The sequence below is a fragment of the Saccoglossus kowalevskii genome, chromosome 8, assembly GCF_978046115.1.
Source record: "Saccoglossus kowalevskii chromosome 8, keSacKowa6.1, whole genome shotgun sequence".
Taxonomy (NCBI): domain Eukaryota; kingdom Metazoa; phylum Hemichordata; class Enteropneusta; family Harrimaniidae; genus Saccoglossus; species Saccoglossus kowalevskii.
The window spans coordinates 34,046,891-34,069,421 of NC_140648.1; the positions used below are offsets into that span (position 1 = coordinate 34,046,891).

General features: G+C 33.9%; 2 protein-coding genes across 3 annotated transcripts; one reads left to right on the forward strand and one right to left on the reverse strand.

Moving 5' to 3' along the window:
- Positions 1–263: 263 nt before the first annotated feature.
- LOC100329026 (four-jointed box) lies at positions 264–6,902 on the reverse strand. Of its 2 annotated transcripts, XM_002740683.3 has the most exons (5): positions 6,292–6,902; positions 3,989–4,168; positions 3,316–3,505; positions 2,244–2,390; positions 264–1,648 (listed from the first exon to the last, which is right to left on the reverse strand). In XM_002740683.3, the coding sequence occupies exons 1-5, from the start codon at positions 6,725–6,727 to the stop codon at positions 1,147–1,149; spliced, it is 1,455 nt and encodes a 484-aa protein (XP_002740729.1). In that variant the 5' UTR covers positions 6,728–6,902; the 3' UTR covers positions 264–1,146. The 2 variants fall into 2 exon arrangements, with proteins under 2 accessions (XP_002740729.1, XP_085359129.1); XM_085503003.1 differs by lacking the exon at positions 2,244–2,390 and having other exon boundaries at positions 1,018–1,648.
- Positions 6,903–11,281: 4,379 nt separating this feature from the next.
- On the forward strand, positions 11,282–22,302 carry LOC100377250 (gamma-glutamyl hydrolase-like). The gene is made up of 8 exons (XM_002740688.4): positions 11,282–11,448; positions 12,903–13,065; positions 17,841–17,925; positions 18,471–18,609; positions 19,713–19,819; positions 20,828–20,921; positions 21,056–21,193; positions 21,483–22,302. The coding sequence occupies exons 1-8, from the start codon at positions 11,355–11,357 to the stop codon at positions 21,605–21,607; spliced, it is 945 nt and encodes a 314-aa protein (XP_002740734.1). The 5' UTR covers positions 11,282–11,354; the 3' UTR covers positions 21,608–22,302.
- Positions 22,303–22,531: the final 229 nt, after the last annotated feature.

A 22,531-nucleotide genomic window follows, 5' to 3' on the forward strand; every position in this document is an offset into this window, starting at 1 on the left:
AACACATACTCGTAATTTCCATTAGAAGAACGCATTGGATTATGGGAAGATCAATGTCGCAGCCTGAGCTCGACGACCGCCGCTCATAGGATTTTGGCGGTTTTGTTTTTGTTTAACCATCTTTTATGTTGAATAGTAAAAATAGAGGTTTTCATGTGTTGACTTCTCTAATACTAGGGAGTGATTCTCACCTTTGTCCTGAAGATTACACACAGGACACAAAGCGTTATGTTCTACGTATCTCTAGTTTTAGAACGGGGATGTTTATTCTAGGTTAGGTTTTTTTTTATTAACTCATATGCAAAAATTACAATGATAGATTACAGACAAAAACAACATAAAACAAAACAATTACAGATCATAATTTAACAAAAATGCCCCCATAGGACATAGTTAAGCATTGGATTATCATTCTCATCAATATCTCCCGGAATACATTTTGTGGCACTCAATGAGAAACAGAATTCTGTGAACGAGAACAACCATTTTCTAACTGAGTTCCAAAACTTGTAAATTTACAATCCCAAAATAAGTGAAAGTAGTCTTCACTAACCTCTTCACAAAAGGAGCATAATGAACACAATAGGGCTTTCTTGTTAACGGTCATATTTATCGCATGCTAATATGGTCATCTTCAATTTTACCGTTTCTATCCATTACCGTTTCTATCAATTTTAATAATTTTATGGAACTATACATCTATTTCCTTATTGTTTTTTTTTTGTGAGACAGGAAATGTAATTTCGTACATATTGTAGAGTTCCCTTTATAGTATACTATTGACTCCTTTCTGTGTGTAACTTTGTAATGTATATAATAAATACAATAAAAATAATGTAATTTGCTTTACGACGTCACTTCAGTGTTGATGTTTGAAGTATCTCAATAATAAAATGAAAAGAACTTTTATCATAGTTCATGTGGTTCATTATTTATTATTATCAGTTTTTCCATCATAATTTTAGTAGCTATAAAGCCGAGAAGTCATTCCATGACAGTTTTAGATTCGTATCCCCAATATAATCCACTGATATATCAACAGAAGTTCCTTCCTGGAACTAGATGCGTCTGATGGGGCCAGTTTGAATCTGTTTTCTGAGGGGATCGCCTTATTCTGCTGTGACCATGACAACATATCACGGAAGACTAATTACTGTCTGATATTAAGACTCCCATTTTGTGTGTAATGACGTGATTTGAGTGTATTTCCTGTAGCAGTGATTTGTAGCCAACAGTCGAACATCGCGTAATCCATGTATATACATGCCCGATTCTCTTTGTTAGTGTCCTAGCCCAATCGATGGTGTACCGTTTACCATATCGCCTACAAGTCATCGGCAACTGAGAACTCCACACTAAATCCAAACCACCCAGATGTTCGTTCACTATTTCCCACAGTAGGTGCGGAACGTTCTTGTGGTGATATAGTTTCGTAACCATGACAACAGTTCGTCGTTTAAATATACAGACGGATTTCAGCATTTCAATAAGAGGGGCGTACTTTGGATGCTGTATTGCTTGGCCCCAGAAGAACGCCATTTCGTTGTCAAGAAACCAATGATTTCCATTCCCATCAGCAAACATGTTATGTATCTCCATGTTGTTGTCGTCATAATCAGTAAAATTATGTCTAGCGGCATAAAGCACCCTGGAAAACAGAAATAGTGTAGTGAAGTCACACGTTAGATTTCAGGCACATTTTTTTCATTTGTGGCCAATTTTTTTTCAAGAAAATGCAATAGTTTGTCCTAATAATAAAAAAATGCTCGACTCTCTTATATTTTTAGTAAAAGTTCTACATTCTACAGTTCCACGTGTTCATAACCACCGCAAAACTCCAGACTGCCAAAATATAACAATAGATACCTATTTTTAACGCCATAATTGATTATTTGTATGGCTTGAACAACGCATTTAATCGATTTCTATACCGAGTTTTACTTTGGCAAAAAACGCACCCATCTGGTGAAAATACCGAGTAACTGTGTCGATTATTTCGCAATGCCCAAATTTACGGTGCAAAAAAGCATTTATAGTTTATAGTGTTTTGTGACTTCAAAATGACGTGCGACGGTTGAAAGTAACGTACGTTTAATTCAACAGATTATTCAGTCGTTCGTAATTCAGAATATGCCACAAATCAACGCAATATCAGTGTCACCTGTGAGGGCGTTCATCGCGTCACAGAAGCGCTTCGTCGCTACAGGACACAGAATGGAGTATTGTGTCGCCCTCATGTATACCTGTCAGTTTCAGCTAGTAAATAATCTAAAATAGTAGCGTCACTATATTCCATTAAATCCAAAAACTGTTGTTGCGTCAGTCCACTGAACATCGGGTTGTCTACGTGCAGGAAGCGATCGCCAGTCTTCATGATATTCGGCACATAGCTGGTAACAAACATTAGAAAGTCGATAGATTTAATTAAAACATGTATAATCCTTAGGGTGAACCCATCCCGGGGAATGCATTAACGGTTGTTATGTAAAGTAGGTATAAAGGTAGCATCATACCCGATACGCCCTCTACAGTGACATGAAGATGACAATTTGTTTTTATCTATTCGTTCGTCAATGCAAATATTGTTTTACAAATTTGCAAAATTCTAAATGACGAATGATTTCACAACCGAACAGAGCTGTTTCTTTACAAATTGGAGCTCATTTACGCCATGATGACGTCATTGCTGTAGGACGTTACTGGTTGAAAACAAATATACAAGAATACCAAAAAACACTAACAAAGGACTGATAAATATTTTCTCATACTAGAAGATTTGATTGTCTTCATGGAATTAAAATTAATAATTTTAATAATAACGCTCTGCTTCACCAAACTTCAATTTCGTATTATCCATCCGACAACCCAACTACCCAAACACAATTCATATATTATATACCTCATGTGGAAGACTGTCATGTGATTGGTCGCACGGTCACGTGGCGGTCAATAATGAAAATTCAGGAACCTCGATTTCGTATGCGCATGCGTAGTTGCTTACAACAAATTGCGTCTGCCAATATTTTTTTATTCGGGTCATTATAACTGAATACTGACCTCCACATTGGTAAGGTAATTCTTTATTTATTTATTGCTGTAAAATACTTTGTTTTAGCTGGAATTTAATTTTAGTTGAAAAGACTTTTTAGGTGTTTTGTATGGTACTTATTTTGCCTGATTTTTTACAAGTTGAATGTTAAAATATAGGAAAAAAGGTATATTCGTTGGATTTAATTTTCACTGAATCATTCCTTTAGCGAAAATAGCAAAAATTAATTCCAGGCGAAAATAAAGTATTTTACAGTATACACGTACGTGGCATGGAGTTCCGGGATCCATTTTGTTAAGGTTACCAGTCCACTCGGTATCCAATAATGGTTGTTCAGGTATTCCTTCACTGCTTCTAACCCCCATTGTGGAGTGGTCGGGTTTGGTTTGGTTACAATGACAGGAGGGATATGATTGATGCACATCAACAGTGAAAAATAGTAAGCCATAACTTCACCTAAAAGTGTCCAGATAAAACAATAACATTATATTAATCTAATGGCCACTATGATTCAAAGGACGGGATAGTTGTTTTGATCATATTCTCTCAAATGTCTTCGTAATTGGAGGTATCGGCACACAGGACTAGATACTACTAAATGTTTCATATGTATATGTGCTAATGGCATCGTGCATACCAAAGAACATCTGCGACGTTGTTATTCAAGAATATGCCGCCATTGCCCTGTTAGGAAACCACGCAACACAGAATTGTTGTCAGCTAAGAATTTAATTCGGCGGTCGTCGTGAAGCATGTGTTCGGCTTTCGTAAAAATAAACGCTCTATCCAAAGACGATTGGTTTTCAAAGCTGTGACAGTTGATCTGTATTTGTATATGTCAAATGATCGTGGACTCGGAGCATGTAGTTGAAAATTGTTCTGTTTTTCTTATTTAATTAAAGAATAAACCTTTCAATGAACTGCTAGTTGCAATCTCACCTAAGATAAAACACGGGGTTTTATACCGAGCACACCACTTACTACCGTCCTTCATGGTAATTTGGGCGTTTTCAGGCGAGGCCCAGTGACTACAAACACGCTCCTTCATGTGTGTCACAGTGAAGTTAGAGTTGAATTGCAGCCGTGACGATACATTGTATATATGTTCAGCTGAAGGTCCTGGAACACGGAGAAAAATAAACAGTTAAATGTGGCGGAAAAAAAGTGGCTGGGGATCTACCTTATATTCATCGTTGTCGTTGCTATTGTCACAGGTATCGATAGATAGTAACCTAATTCCATTGTGTTGTCAAAGTAAATTACACATTACAATGTGCGTGTTTGTTGACAATTGAACGGAGCATGTTCAAATAACTAAATGGTCACTATTCATTGAGCTATATTGCTTAGCACAGTTGTACAGTAGTGTTCGCTTATTTGTTTGTTTCCGAAATAACGTTTGTTAACGTCCTCCACTCATTTGAGATTTCGGTACCGCTGCGAATAGTGGATATATTATTGTATCTTATATGAACTATTTCTGTTAGTTACGACGCTGTGGTACGAATAGACTATTACGACACTGCGCGTGATCAAACTCCTTATTTTTGCTTGACTTTTCTTAGCCCTGCGTACAGTGCTGTGTGTACGGGGACGCGTTGGTTGATAGATGTCCACCAACTCGTCCCCGTACACACAGCACTATACGCAAGGCTAGCCTTTTCTTTGACCGATCGTCCCAGTGCATTTATTTATATACTCGCACATTCGTTGCTATATAGCGCTCTAATCAAAGTAGATTGTTTCCATATTTACTAGATGTTCGTAGTTTCTGATTTCCTGAATGGAACCCGTTCGATTATCGTTGCTGATTACTTGTCGTCACTTGTTTATAAATAGTTGTTTAATATTTTTATTAATTTTATTGCTATCTCTTCGTAAAAATTAGCTGTTTTTGGTTGATACTTTCAAATATAACCTCCAAGAGACATCTTCCAAGTCTGCTGTATAGACCAATAAAAAGCAAATTTCGTGAGAGATCTAACATAAATCGACAATAGCCAACAATTTCAATTGGCGATCTTGAATAACAAAGATGGAGAAAAGCTTCAGCTTTCAGAGAGAACAGGGCATTTTGAGCTTTTTAATGTTCTTACCGAAAAAGATAAAGCAACACAACCATCAGTATTGAAAAATAGCTCTCTGTTTTGCATAAGGTAGCAATATACATTTCAAATTAACAATTTTGCTAATTTTTCGAAGCATATATGAATCTAATTATAAATATTATGTTGATTGGGCAATGTAAACATCGCCCACCAGCGATATCTCTAATTTGTAAATGTTATTTGAACAATGGAAACAGAGCACTAAACTTGTGTACACATGTATACCAAGAGAATGAGTTAAACGTGATTGGTTAGTATATAGGTGTGGTTGTATTGTGAATGGGATAATGACCTCATGTTGTATGAATTCCACTCAGTATCATTTACGTAACTGCTCGATGGATTCGGTAACATCACTAGCGCTTATAGCCAAGTCGGTACTTGAAATGGACAAATTACTACATGTACGAGTGTTTTAGATTGAATGTGTTTCCATGACTGCACTCACCTTCGAATATGATTCCCCCAATCTAAATATGATTTCACCTATTCAAATATGATTCCCCCAATCCAAATATGATTTCACCTATTCAAATATGATTTCACCAATTCAAATATGATTTCACCAATTCAAATATGATTTCACCAAGTCAAATATGATTTCGCCAATTCAAATATGATTCCCCCAATCCAAATATGATTTCATCTATTCAAATATGATTTCACCAATTCAAATATGATTTCGCCAATTCAAATATGATTTCACCAATTCAAATATGATTTTGCCAATTCAAATGTGATGTTACCAATGCAAATATGATATCGCCAATTCAAATATGATGTCACCATTTCAAATATGATTTCGCCAATTCAAATATGATTCCCCAATCCAAATATGATTTCACCTATTCAAATATAATTTCACCAATTCAAATATGATTTCGCCAATTCAAATATGATTTCACCAATTCAAATATGATTTTGCCAATTCAAATGTGATGTTACCAATGCAAACATGATATCGCCAATTCAAATATGATGTCACCAATCCAAAAACGTTCATCCTTTCAAGTATGATCTCACCAATGCAAATATAACGTCACCACTATTGAACACTTTGGTACTTTTGTTGAGTATAGCAATGTAGTAAAAGTCTTTTCATAAGCCGTACATTGTTTAGTCATGTTTACATACCAGCTGGTAGCAGTCTCTCCAGTTCTTCAGACCAATATATTCCATCTTTGACTACAGTGAGATTATTTATAACCACGCTTCGTCCCTTGTCGGTATTCACACTGGTTTCTTTTCCTATCTGGTTGTCACATGACCTTGGATCAAATATTAAGTCCAAGGTACTGTCAACTGACCATGCCGCTTCGCTGCCAGCTTGAACGGGTAGTAGTGTTTCATAGGCTTTGACTATTTGCGTCGATTCATCATCTATGACGAACGGTGTCGTGATGGCGGACTGTGTTATTCCTACTGTAAAGTCGAATGTCTTCCGTGGACGCAATATTTGGCGATGCAAACACCGTGATAGAACGATAAACAGTGTTGTTGTTATTGTTAAAATTACAAAAGTTCTAAATAGGGTTATACGCCGTAGCACTGGTAGTAACATGTACCTCATAATGGCAGGAAGCAACTAGTTTTTAAGTTCATGGACCATACATACATTCCCAACCCCCTCTAGCACATATACCTACGTCTCGACACTGTGTAGCCATTCATCGTGCTGGTGATGTGGACATAACTACAGCACGGCGTTATTGTGTCATTGGCATAACATGTAGTCACGGTCCTAGCGGAACACACAATGCAAATGTTTAAAGGTCGTTGGTATTTATGTTGAGTATAACAATAGAAGTAAAAGTAAGTCTTTTCATAACCCTTGCTTCGTTACTCATGTTCACATACCTGCTGGTAGCCGTCATTTCACTTCTTCAGATCAATATAACCAATCTTTTACTACAGTAAGTTTATCGACCTCGTCCTGATTTTGATTTAAATAATTTTTTTCTAACTGGTTGCCACATGACCTTGAATCGAATACCAACAGTACCAAATTAAAATGAAAATTTGAAATATGCACAAAAATATGTTTTTTTTTGTTGTCAAAAGAGATTTGAAAAAAAGTTACTTCTAAACCGTGCCTCTGTTTCCTGTCAAAACTGGTTTACGGGTACATCTGTTTACTATGAAGAAAGTGCTGTCTTGAAAAGTGTCTACCCGTTGTCAATTTTGCTGGGCAGCAGCTCAAATTTCACTACTTCAAGTTTATGCATAAACACCCAGGCTAGTTGTCTGTACGATTGTTGTGACACCATTCAACCAAAAACAATGCCTCGACGGCGTTTTGAAGTTAAACACATTGTCAATCATTTGTGAAAATTTCAAAAGAAAAGGCCAAAGCGTCTGGGAGCTTGCTTTTTTTTGTTCTGGAACGTGCACTAACAAGAAGCTGAGATAATTGATAATTTGCATATTTTATAGTTAAGTAAAAATATATGCTGATTTACATCGCCATTGGATTTAACAGAGTTCTACTAATGATTTTAATATGATGAATTTGTTTTTGCGTATCTGTTGATCGACTTAATTAGCTGATTACTAGTGAATTTCTGTGTTATGTCTGTCATCGTTTAGGCAGGCGAGGTCCTGGACGGAACTTGGCTCAGTGATTTGGAACTAATTACGAGATAACCGTCGCTATTCGGACTACTATTTCTGACAGTTCGTATTCGTAGTTATTAATGTAGTGAACGATTAATCAAAAGATATGATGTATTCAGTACTTAGTGTGATTGGCTTTATGATTGAAGGTTACGCCTTAGAGTCTTTTTACTGCATTGTAATTGGTTAAGGTTTTGAAAATGAATAAAGAGAGTTTGAGTTGGTCTTGGCGAGTACACAACAGAGGCAGTCTAAGAGTCCAGTCCTGGAGAGTCTTGGGGCGAGTCCTGGTCAGTCTTGGACAGAGTCTTGGGTCAGCCTTGCGATAGTCTTGGGGACTTTTCCCAAGGGCGCTGTGTCTTATAGAGTGCTCAAAAGACCGACTAAGACGAGAGTTGAAGAAACGTATTTCGTAGTGTGTGTCTATTTGACTGTAAAAGTTTAAGTGACTTTCCCGATCCCATACCTCAAGGGGACGCGATAGAGAGACGAGACGAGATTCCCCCCTGACACGTGTGGAGAAACCCAGAGGAAAAGATTTTACCCCTGATATTAATTTCAAATTTTCACAGAATACAGATGTTCATACAATGCCATAAAAAATAACAAAAAGGTGAAATTTGTCAAAATTTGCAAAATAAACTGCATCTCTAAAAAGATCAATGGTCGTACCCGTGGTAGTTGGAGCACTCGATCTTGTCAACAACAACACCCTTAAACATATTGATAAATTCAGGAAACCCAAGTCTGCAAGAGATACAGAAAATTGTTCTTAATAGCGCTGCACACCTGCTGAGAAAAGCGTTATCAATTTAGACACCCTATTACTGGGAAAGTACTCTTTCTTTGTTCCTAACAGTATTCTCAACATTACCCATTCACCGTGAAGGTTGTTCTCACATATCTGATGTGAGGAGTGAAGCACAAAGTTCGCCTCATTATTTTAAAAATGATACATTTTTAAGCAGCAGCACGCTGGATTCGAATCAACTATAAACTAGATGGTTTCTAGTTGAAGCAGCGTGTAGTTTAGGATGATATGTATATGGATTATGTACGATTTCATTGGTTCTTTTCTGCAAAAAGAGTTACGTATACGTTACGTATACTGTAACAACACACAACCCGCGATGGGACTGCAGTAATTAAGCGGTAGTTATTGGCCTGTTATAGTGCTAAAACTAGAACCCCGACCCATATCAGAAAACCGAAATAATGTTGTTATGACTATCAATCATCGAAGTGACAAGTGCAGTGTTTTTTTTATCTTTTTCAAATCTGGCTAGTATTTATTTTGCTTATATATATTACTACACTTAGTCTATTATTTGGGAAGTTTTATACAATTCATGCTATAATATTTTATAAGGAACATTGAGATTAAAACAGTACATGTTACTTTTTTAATGTAATTATGATGTTCCCACTTAAATTTCATCCAGTATTCCCCGAGCAAAATGTTCAGATATAATATTACATTGTTTCGGGACTACTACACTCTACTTTTCCATGCAAAGAAAATATACTGCATTTGCATCCATCTATTACTTTATCCCATGTGTTAATATTGTTTACCGTTAAACAGTTATATATATTATAACTATGTGATTCGTAATGTGCGAATTTCCAAATTATATACACTTTTATGATATTCGAACGTTCATGATGTAATAGGCCTTGGGGTTTAAATGAGAACATATATTTATCAAAAATAATAAGCCGATTAGAGAAATCTGTAAAGTTATTAATAACTGCTTCAAACAAATGGAGAAAAAAACTAAAATTAACTAATTCTCTCTCAATAGAGCTTTCGTTTTTTATGTATAGTATAAGAAAGTATGGTATAAGAAAGAACGAAAATTGATGTTTATAGAATGTAACATAATAAATAAACAGGATAGAATAAACAATTTTATAAACATATTTTATAAACATATAACTGCAACAGCAGTTTTCCACTAGTTAAATACCTAAAACAAAAAACATACAATTAATAACGTTTTTGTTTGTTTCGTAGTTTTTTCTTTATAGTATTGTTATTGTAATGTTTTCTTCATTGTTGTATTTTTCTTACCATACATCACCCACAGATGGTAATTGTTGAGTAATAAAGTAATTATTATTATTATTATTATTATTATTATCAAAATCCCAAATGAAGATCCGAGTTCAATAAAGAATATTATTATTATAAGATTTCATAATTTAAACATGAAATTAAATACATTATTCTACAAATCTTTCACATTAGAATGTATCTAACACTTATCGTGGATCCACGTGTGTTGTTGTTTAATTGTTATTTTTCATTCGTGTTTAGTTTGTATCGATAGACAATGTCTTTGTGCCAGACGACAGTTTCGGACATTCAAAGTCGCTGTTGTCTCGCCTGACAATTTTTCTTTTTTGTAAGTGCAAATGCTGACACAGTGCATTTTGCCACAGAAGTCATTTCCTGTTTGGGACTACATGACAGGGCTGTGTGGCCATCTCCCTATCAAATCCCTAACGCATTCGTTAGTGAATGAACCTCGGCCAGTGGAATTGGCCTTCCCATTGAGTCTGTGGCACACTCACCCAAGGAAGAGGTCGACTCTTTTGATGTTCAGCCTAAGGTAGGATTTGAACTTGGGTCTACCCATGGAGCTCTTTTTTTTTTAGCTCCATGGTCTACCGATCATGAGTCTGATGCGACAACCACTATTCTACCAATGACCGGCCAATGATTTGCTGTATTAGTTCGTTTTCGTTTCATTAGATTCCAAGAATTATTCACGGAGATATATTTCCTACAAATCAGGGAGAAAATAACAAACTTTCACACTCAAACGGTCCATTGGGGTAACATTAAGCCAACCGCTGGAAAAATCGACCTCATTCGTCGTTTTTGTGTACACAAAGAGCATAGAACACTTTCCCTGGTATATTTCAAAGCGAAATCGCCATCCAACTGTAAGACCGTCGCTGATTAGCTCCTTAAGTATGAAGATAGCCTCCTACTGTTATATAGATTCGTCTAAAGTGGGCGTGACCGCAAGAGGACGCCAGCGAGATTCGAAAGCCAACCGTTTAGTCAAAACCAAAGCAGTTAGCCAATTCGCTAGCGAGTTTGCAAATTGGCTGCCTCAATACTTCTGAGACTTGCTGTAACCCTATATAAAGTATGTTTCAATGCATGTTTGGAGTGGATTGTCCTCATTGTACATTAATGCCAGACTTCTCTACCGAAATAAACGACGTACTAATTTATATACGTATTACAGTCTACCACAGTCTCTTAATTGTGTTACCATTACACAAACACAGTGCTCGCAGTTGTTTGGACCTGATCGAATGTGTGCGATAGACAGCCACAATACTTTCGCCTAACACCCTTATCCTGGAACTCAATCATTGCGTTATTAAATCCCTGGGCAAATCTAACGCTAGTCGAATGTAAGACGAATCTAGCGCGAATATGAATCCATCGCCAACTTCTTTGAAAACATGTGACTCCTAGGTCAAAGTTTACGCAGTCGTCTCCCGGGACAGTTACCCTGTTCTTTACGTACGCACTGGGACTTAAATCGACTGCAACGCGAATAATGATGATTTCTACTGCTCAGCTCGGGTTCCTGTATTTTTCAGTTCTCGGTGCTCTCGTCGCTGGAATTGCAACTAATAACAGACCGATCATAGGTGCGTACGCCGACTCGGAGGTACATTGTTAGTAATATTGATACCGACGATTCTCTAAGACAGGCCGGAAACGGAAACGAGACAAAAACAAAAGATTTTTCAAGTTAGCGTGGGGGAAATAACGTTGCTAAGTATTATCGTCAGGGAAAGCTATTGTTTAAGCTAGTCTGTGATTGGTTGCTGGCAATGTTTGGGGGATTTTGACCAGTTTGTGACGTAGGCTTGTCTTAGAGAATGATACTAAATTATGCCACCACTACAGTTACGCCCACTAGGACTAGTCATTGCCGATTTCTGTTAGGCGTCTCCCAAAATACACCCATAATGGGAATTCATAGTAGGTTTCTAGATGCATTAATAACAAATGGTAATTTATTTAAACCCAATTTCACGAAGTATATGCTGGGTTGCATAAATTTTGCCAAGGTGCTATAAATAAATGTATTATTATTAAAGGAAATACAGCTAAAAACATACTCCTTGCAAGTATTTTGGTACTGCTGCTGGAAATGTATGTATATGTGTATAAATACACTCTTTAAAGTAACGATATGGACAAGAACATGTAATTTTTAGTATTGGTGTTTGATATAATAATACAACATCATTACTAAAAATATATGTTTTCTTCCATATTGCATCTCTAATGCTATCATGATCAGATATATACATGATCAGATGTAAATTGTTGTGTGTTTAATTTCCTACTACAATCATGGAGAATACATAATCTATTCTCCCTAGTATTACCTTATACCAATCTAATTCAACAGGTAGGAAATGTGCGAAAATTATAAATTTTGTTTTAAATTCAGCATATATTGTAATTACAAAATTTATAACATATATTGCTCCATGAAAGTAACATCCCTACTGAGTAACACCAACCCATGACATCTAATAAACTATTTTAAATGACACTAATCTATAATAACTTTGAAGTCTTTCATTTCACAATAGTAAAAAAAAACAACAACATAAAATGGACAAACAGGCAACTAATAGAATGAATAAATCAAATTTCTGTCTGGAAGCTTATGTTATATGAAGCTATAAATACTACATTACATGTTTGCTTCTCAAAGTTTTGGCTGAGTAATTACAATCATACAATTGGGTGCCATTCATTCAGTCAATCAGTCATTAATTAATTAATTTATTTATTTTGGAGCCGCATCAATTACACATGATCAAATGTTAGAATATAAACAAGACAAAAAATTGCAATGCACCATATTTGCATCTCAAATAGAAGCACATAAAGTCGAAGATTTATCCTGGATCATTAAAATATATCTAATTTTGATCATACACACACCTCTGTCATTTACGGTACATACTGTAAGCACATGTGCATCTAATAGAGCATATACAGTAGTGTGGTTTGGTGAGTATAACTTTGTTTTGAACAATAAAGTATTTGTATATTTATTTCAATTATGTTATTTTTCCAGGTGTATTAGCACAGACATCATATGACCATCTCTTAGACTATGGACCATCGTATGTAGCAGCGTCCTACGTCAAATTCCTGGAATCTGGTGGTGCTAGAGTAGTACCTATAGCTGTCAACCAATCACTTGAGTACTATGAACATTTATTACATTCTATCAATGGGTATGTGTCATTTTTTATCTTGAATAATGATGAGATGACATGTATATATTGTCAGCTGAGATGACATGTATATATTGTTTGCTGAGATGACATTTATATATTATTTGCTGAGATGACATGTATATATTATTTGCTGAGATGACTTGTATAGATTGTTAGCTGAGATGACATATATATATTATTTGCTGAGATGACATATATATATTGTCAGCTGAGATGACTTGTATATATTATTTGCTGAGATGACATGTATAGATTGTTAGCTGAGATGACTTGTATATATTATTTGCTGAGATGACATGTATAGATTGTTAGCTGAGATGACATATATATATTATTTGCTGAGATGACATATATATATTATTTGCTGAGATGACATTTATATATTATTTGCTGAGATGACATGTATATATTATTTGCTGAGATGACATGTATATATTATTTGCTGAGATGACATTATATATTGTTAGCTGAGATGACATGTATAGATTGTTAGCTGAGATGACATGTATATATTGTCAGCTGAGATGACATGTATATATTGTTAGCTGAGATGACATATATATATATATTATTTGCTGAGATGACATGTATAGATTGTTAGCTGAGATGACATGTATATATTGTCAGCTGAGATGACATGTATATATTGTTAGCTGAGATGACATGTATATATTGTCAGCTGAGATGACATATATATATATTATTTGCTGAGATGACATGTATAGATTGTTAGCTGAGATGACATGTATATATTCTCAGCTGAGATGACATATATATATTATTTGCTGAGATGACATATATATTATTTGCTGAGATGACATGTATAGATTGTTAGCTGAGATGACATGTATATATTCTCAGCTGAGATGACTTGTATATATTATTTGCTGAGATGACATGTATAGATTGTTAGCTGAGATAACATGTATAGATTGTTAGCTGAGATAACATGTATATATTGTCAGCTGAGATGACATGTATATATTGTTAGCTGAGATGACATGTATAGATTGTTAGCTGAGATGACATGTATATATTGTCAGCTGAGATGACATGTATATATTGTCAGCTGAGATGACATATATATATATATTATTTGCTGAGATGACATGTATAGATTGTTAGCTGAGATGACATGTATATATTGTCAGCTGAGATGACATGTATATATTGTTAGCTGAGATGACATGTATATATTGTCAGCTGAGATGACATATATATATATTATTTGCTGAGATGACATGTATAGATTGTTAGCTGAGATGACATGTATATATTCTCAGCTGAGATGACATATATATATTATTTGCTGAGATGACATATATATTATTTGCTGAGATGACATGTATAGATTGTTAGCTGAGATGACATGTATATATTCTCAGCTGAGATGACTTGTATATATTATTTGCTGAGATGACATGTATAGATTGTTAGCTGAGATAACATGTATAGATTGTTAGCTGAGATAACATGTATATATTGTCAGCTGAGATGACATGTATATATTGTTAGCTGAGATGACATGTATATATTGTTAGCTGAGATGACATGTATATATTGTCAGCTGAGATGACATATATATATATTATTTGCTGAGATGACATTTATATATTGTTAGCTGAGATGACATGTATAGATTGTTAGCTGAGATGACATATATATATATATTATTTGCTGAGATGACATATATATATTATTTGCTGAGATGACATATATATATATTATTTGCTGAGATGACATATATATATTATTTGCTGAGATGACTTGTATATATTATTTGCTGAGATGATATGTATAGATTGTTTGCTGAGATGACATGTATATATTGTCAGCTGAGATGACAAATATATATTATTTGCCGAGATGACATTTATATATTGTTAGCTGAGATGACATGTATATATTCTCAGCTGAGATGACATGTATATATTGTCAGCTGAGATGACATATATATATTATTTGCTGAGATGACATTTATATATTGTTAGCTGAGATGATATGTATATATTGTTAGCTGAGATGACATGTATAGATTGTCAGCTGAGATGACATGTATAGATTGTTAGCTGAGATGACATGTATATATTGTCAGCTGAGATGACATATATATATTATTTGCTGAGATGACATTTATATATTGTTAGCTGAGAAGTCATGTATATATTGTCAGCTGAGATGACATGTATATATTGTCAGCTGAGATGACATATATATATTATTTGCTGAGATGACATTTATATATTGTTAGCTGAGATGATATGTATATACCGGGGGGGGGGGGGGTATTGTTAGCTGAGATGACATGTATATATTGTTAGCTGAGATGACATGTATATATTGTTAGCTGAGATGACATGTATATATTGTTAGCTGAGATGACATGTATATATTGTCAGCTGAGATGACATGTGTATATTGTTAGCTGAGATGACATATATATATTGTTAGCTTAGATGACATTTATATATTGTTAGCTGAGATGACATGTATATATTGTTAGCTGAGATGACATTTATATATTGTTAGCTGAGATGACATGTATATATTGTTAGCTGAGATGACGTATATATTGTTAGCTGAGATGACATGTATATATTGTTAGCTGAGATGACATGTATATACCGTATTGTTAGCTGAGATAACATGTATATATTGTTAGCTGAGATGACATGTATATATTGTTAGCTGAGATGACATGTATATATTGTTAGCTGAGATGACATTTATATATTGTTAGCTGAGATGGAATATATATATTGTTAATAGCTGAGATGACAAAAAATCATCAAATATCAAGAATTTCTGGCATTTATGAATGGCTTTTGTTCAAACTTGGTACATACATTGGCATTGTGGGTTCCTGATGCACGTCATTTTATTTTTGACTCCCATGTGCGAAGCACAAAATGGGAGTCTTTGCAGTTAGTGTGTCTGTATGTGTGTGTGTATGTGTGTGTGTGTGTCTGTCTGTTCAACTGATATCTCAAGAACCATACATCAGTTTTTGATGAAACTTGGTGCATAGATGCTTTGGGCCAATGCGCAGATTTGATCAGGTTTTGGTAAAATTCCATGCATATTAATTAGCTAATTTGCATGATAATTAGCTAATTTTTAGCTGTTCTATGACTGTTCCTCTGATATCTAAACAACCACTCATTGGATTTTGATGAAACTTGGTACATAGATGCTCTGAACTAATGCTAGGTTTTTGATTAGTTTTTGGTAAAAATTACCTAAATACGAATTACCTAATTTGCATAATGATTAGTCAATTTTCGTTTTTTCCACTGATATCTCAAGTACTAATCATCACATTTCAATGAAACTTGGTACATAGACGTCATAGGACACTGCACAGCCCTGATAGTTTTAAGGGTAATATAAGTGCATATTAATTACATAATTTGCATAATTAATTAATTTTCAGCTTTTGATGTTTCAAGTAGTAGGCATTACATTTTAATGAAACTTGGTACATAGATACTCAAGGACTATGCAGAGATTGATTGTTTTTGGATAAATATTTGTGCATAATAATTAATCACCTAATTTGCATACTTAGTTAATTTCCAGCTTTTCCACAGATATCTCAAGTACCAGTACTAATCATCACATTTCAATGAAAATTGGTACATAGATTCTTTAGAACTATCCAGTGACCTGATTAGTTTTAGGGTGAATAATTGTGCATATTAATTACTAATTTGCATAATTAACCACTTTTAGGCTATCACACTGATATCTAAAGTACTAATTATTCCATTTCAATAAAACTTAGTACAAAGATGCTCTAGGACAATGTACAAGCCTGATTAGTTTGGGGTTAAAATCTGTTAATATTAATTCCCTAATTAGCATAATAATTCATAATATTTTTTGGTTACAATCACATTTCAATAAAACTTGGTACATAGATGGTCTGTTACATTGCGCAGACCTCATTAGTTTTACACTCAAATCTGTTCATATTAATTTTTTTATTTGCATTATTAGTTTTCAGCTTTTCTATCACTATCTCAATCAAGTACAAGTAATTTTGAATTATATTTAATGTGTCTCCAATACTCTCAGCACATGGGAGTTCTTTCTAAGCTTTCTTTGATTCAGATTGGATTTAAAATGGCCGACTGGTGGCCATTTTGTTTTAATGAATGCGCTTCTAGAGCCATATCTCTGACATGCTTTGACTGATTATGTTCAAATTTTATATATTTATTATACATTATGTTATAGATGTATAGATTTTATCAAAATGGCCGATTTTTTTATCTCTTAATACGTATTTGACGATCAGATATAAGATGTCAATGATCATTTTGATGTTAAAAAATCATAATCATATTCCTGACATGTTTATATTCCAGCTATATTACTATAAACAAAACCATATATTCTAAATTTGATAACTAACAGAGACTATGCCATGCACGTCTTGTTAAAATACAATTTTTTTTAGAGATTACAAGCATTTAATAGTGACAGAATAAAGGGTAATATATTAATTGTAAGTAATCTTAGTAAAAAGCAAAGAATTCAGAGAATTATAGTGAGCAATTGAGTTTCCTAACTTGCTGACCCAATATTTCTAAAACTTATTGTAAATCAAATCATATGCTTCCAAACTCATGCCATGCAATGAGAAAAAATTCTGAAGGGATAATTAGCCATGTGCCCACCCCTTAAAAATCATAATTTTTTGTGTTGAGTTCAAAAGTTGCTAAACATGGTTATATGAAATTGTTTCTTATCTGTGTCAATAATTTCAGAGTGCTACTCCCTGGGGGTGATCAGGCATTTGACACTTCAACTTATAGCAAGTCTGCCAAAATCATCATGAACTTGGCAATGAAGGTATGTGCATATTTCAATGTCTCTCTATACAACACATTTGCTAGAATGCAATAAAACTTGCTTGAGTGCCTGTTTATTTAATGACCTATAGTTTTCACCAATAATTGCAATTACATGTACTGTTAATGCACTAACTATAACTGAGATTTAATTTTGCTGTGAAAATTGCTCATAAACTCACGGGAATATGTAAAGTAACAAATAACAATAAAATTCATTGTGTTACTGAAAAATTGGTGAATTTAGAACCACTGATTATGCTCAAAATAATGAAACGAAATACCAGTGAAAATTATAATACTTTTACAGTACCAGTGATATATCTTTAAATATCATGTTTAGAGTTTAAAGCATGGGAGTCATCACCTGTGCATGCGACAGACGGTGATAGCATGTCATTGTTTTACTAACCAGCATCTTGCCATGAGCTTTTAAATTTTTTGCCTGTGTTGTTATTGTCTCTTGGTACTCAATTTTTGCATGTGCACTCCACTATTAGTTCTGACATTTTTATGTTTACCTATTATTATTTCATTACTATGCAGGCCAATGATAATGGTGACTATTTCCCTATGTGGGGTACATGTCTCGGCCATGAATGGATGATTTTTGATATAGCAGAGAAGTTTGTATTTATGGACACCAATAGTACTAACGTGAATTTTAAGTTGAAATTTGCATCAGGTAACAAATAATAAATAAATTGCAATTAATATTATTGTCATAAATTACTATTGATAACACTGTCAAATTAACTGCTAGACTGAATTAATGATATTATCAAAATTTTTCAGAAATTTGGTTAAAAATTTGTTGTTTTTGGCCTCAATAATTTTTCACTCTGAAACACATGACTTCTTTTGTTACTGATTTGATGTTTTCTTGGTCGCTTTTTGTATATAACAAAGTTAGTAAATGGGATGTGACATAGTCAACATTGGACTTGAGAATCACAGGTAGGCCTTTTACAGCAATTAGAGCCTTTTCCTTTCAAAATATTTAAACTAACTTTGATTATGGCCTAATAAATTTTCCAATTTTGGGTTTATTTTAACTCATTGTCACCCAACCACAATATGTGAATAGCAAGCTGATGGTGGGGATTAACTTATGTGTGAGTTCAATGCTTGTTCATACATGATAAGAGTAGATTGCAAATTGTTACGTAATTGGCACAGACATTTGTGTTTGACCTTACTTATTGAACTTAGTAACAGAGGATCATATGTAGGGATACGGGCAAAAGTTATTTTTCCATGTGTTTAATATGTCTATCTTTTTCTATTTTATTTTATATATTCCATTTTTATAGATGTTATGAATGTTTTTTTTAAAATTTATATAACTTTATATAATTCTTCTTTTCGATAAATAAAACCCACATATTGATTATCATTTTTTTCTTAGTTTTGTCCAAAATACATGATAATAGACAAAATGTTTCACAAGTTAAGGAGGTCAAAGGTTGTCATTGTTTGGTGTGTTTCATATATTACTGTGGAATACTTTATTTTCGCTGGAATTAATTTTCGCTGAAAAGACTTTTTGGGCGTTTTGTATGAAATTTATTTTCACTGATTTTTGATCAGTTTAATGTGAAATATAGGAAAAAAAGTATATTCGCTGGATTTTATTTTCACGGAATTTTTATCCCTCCAGCGAAAATAGCGAAAATAAATTCCAAGCGAAAATAAAGTAGTCTACAGTATATCCCATAGTGACATGTTGTTGTTTACCAGAAAATATCATTTGGAAATTATTTACAATTCTAGTGTTACTTTGTTTAGATTTTCAGACTAGTCGCTTATTTAATTCAGCACCAGAAAGGCTTGTTAAAATCATGGCAAACAAAGCTGTATCTTTCAACTACCATGAAACTAGTCTGACCATCAAGGTGAGTGATAATTATATAGGACTCCCTAGTTTGTTCATATTTTAATTATTTGATTCTCACATTTTCCTATCACACTATTATGACTACGTAAACTACAGTAGATTTTTTTAATTTTCTGAGTGACAGATTTTCATGAAATTTGTTAAGTCAGTAAAAAACACAACATTTTTTAGCCTTGAAAATTTCATTAGGGTGCTAAAGACACATGATCACAGTGACATTCAATAACTTTTGCCTTTAATAATGCCATTGAAGATGTGCATGTACATGTGTTACATAATTGTTGATGTAAGCACATTTCATCAATTGTTTTACCCAGTACAAAACATGCATTATTTCATGAAAAATAAATTGTATGTAACAGAATTTTCTAACAACTTGGGACAAACTTGACCTATGACTACATATGATATTTTCACTTAAAGTATGTAGATATGACAAAACCTTTTATAGTAAATTAATGAAAATCACCATTTTCATAGGTGTTTGACACATATGTTTGTGAAATGTAGTTTGGTGGCCAACAATATAAAAGGAAACCTGGTGATAAAAACGAAATGTGGTTGGTTTGGTTCTGGCTGTTGAGAACATGTCAACTTAACTTCATCAATCAAATTGTTCATAAAAATTATGCACCTCAAATATCAAAGCTGTCAGGTTGGTAGTTTTCGAGAAGAAGTCAAAAATTGCATTTTTTACCAAAAATTACAAAAATATTTGTAAAAATTGGGAAATGAAGATATCGCCCTCAAATGAGCAAATCTGACAATTGAGTTGTTAGTTTTCAAGAAGAAAATGACTATGGACAATCACCTTTATGAACAGCTCTGCTCTGTCATCTACGATGACATTGAAGCTAAACAAAATTTAATCAATTTCTTCGATTTTTTAAGTTTTTTGTAGGCTTTCATCAAATTCTAGGAAAAAAAAGACTACTATACAACTGATCAGAATGAAACTTATATAATTGTGCATATCTTATTACATTAACACAATCTGTTTTCACAGAACTACACAAAGGATGAGAAACTTACAAAGTTTTTTCGAATTCTAACAACCAGTCTAGATGAGAATGGGATGGAGTTTGTTTCTACCATGGAAGGTCTGCCTCATTAATAGATACAACTATTACTTATTACTTGCGCATAGTTGTTGCTGAATATCAACTATCCTCCAAAAGAAAAAAGTGTGTACTAATACGATTTCATACATTTCAGAATTTCTTTACTTCTGCAGCATATAGATACCCATTTTATGGTGTTCAGTGGCATCCAGAGAAAAATAACTTTGAGTGGATGTTAGAACAGTATATCAACCATTCTGAGGAGGCGGTGCTGGTCACACAATATTTGGCAAACTTCTTTGTGCAAGAAGGTGAGATATCTTTATCATATTGATTCAGCTACCAATCAGAAAGCTGCACTAGATGTGATGTATTGATTTATACTCAATATCAAGAAAACCAGTGGCAATTTAAATTGACTTTTGTTAATTCAGCCATTTTGAGCTATGCACACTTGCTGCATCACTTTTGACATATCACTACATAGTAATCAACTGGCATAACACATATGTATATTACCAAATAAAGTAGTTCACAATAGCTGAATTCTCTGAGTGAGAGGTAATTCTTACTTTTTTATTTTTTGTATGTCTTACACAGCTCGTAAAAGTGCTCACAAGTTTTCCAGCCAGTCAGAAGAACTCGCTGCACTGACCTACAGTTACACACCGGTGTACACTGGCTCAAATACAAACTTTCAACAATGTTACTTTTTGAAAGAGTAAATAGCACTCTCCTTGGATTACATTGATTAATAATAATATTTTATTTACACAACACTGACACAGAAATCTAGAGCAGTACGGTCTCAAAAAACAACAACTGCAAGTTAACATTGTTTTTCCTTTTTTCATTGATAATACTAATTATTAGTGTTTTAAAGCGAAGGCATTATCACCCATGAAAGAACAGGAATTGAGTCATAAGTGATCATACCAATGCACACGAAAAACACACAGGCTCATGAGTAGATGCTTGTTTGTAAAAAAATCATGCTATGGATGTCCATCGCATGCACAGGTGATGACTCCCCTGCTTTAATCCTATCATGGAATAATTTTTGGGGCAAATGATTACAACATTCATTTATACAAGTGTACCACAGTGATATATAATATTGAATAAACATTTCCAAGTAACCTATGGACGAAGACGAATTTTATGGAATATAAATATTCTTTCCTGTCAATGAATGCAATAATATGTTCTAGTAATTAATGTATAACAAATTGCAGAATCTTTAGCCAATCTGACTTGAAAAATGCTACTGTAACAATATTTTGAGGTTATAAAGCAAGGGTATTTGGTGGCTATATGCTAATTTTACCCGGAAAAGTCTTATATGTGTATACAATGAGTGTCACTACTATGCAGATAAAATAATATTTCTGTTGCAATAAAAATAGTTTGAAAACCTCAAGTCTGGTGCAGTTTATAATACATATGAGGTTCACGTTAAAACGAAAATGTCAATGCAAGGAAATCAAATCAGTCTAAACACACTATTATTAGTTATAATTAGTCTCCATCAGACGTAGTTTGAAACAGGCACTTATGGTTTGGTTCCTGTTCGTCTGTGTATCTGTCTGTCATCATTTTGCGATTTTGTTCGAAGATGATATTAAGTCATACTAGACTATATACACATC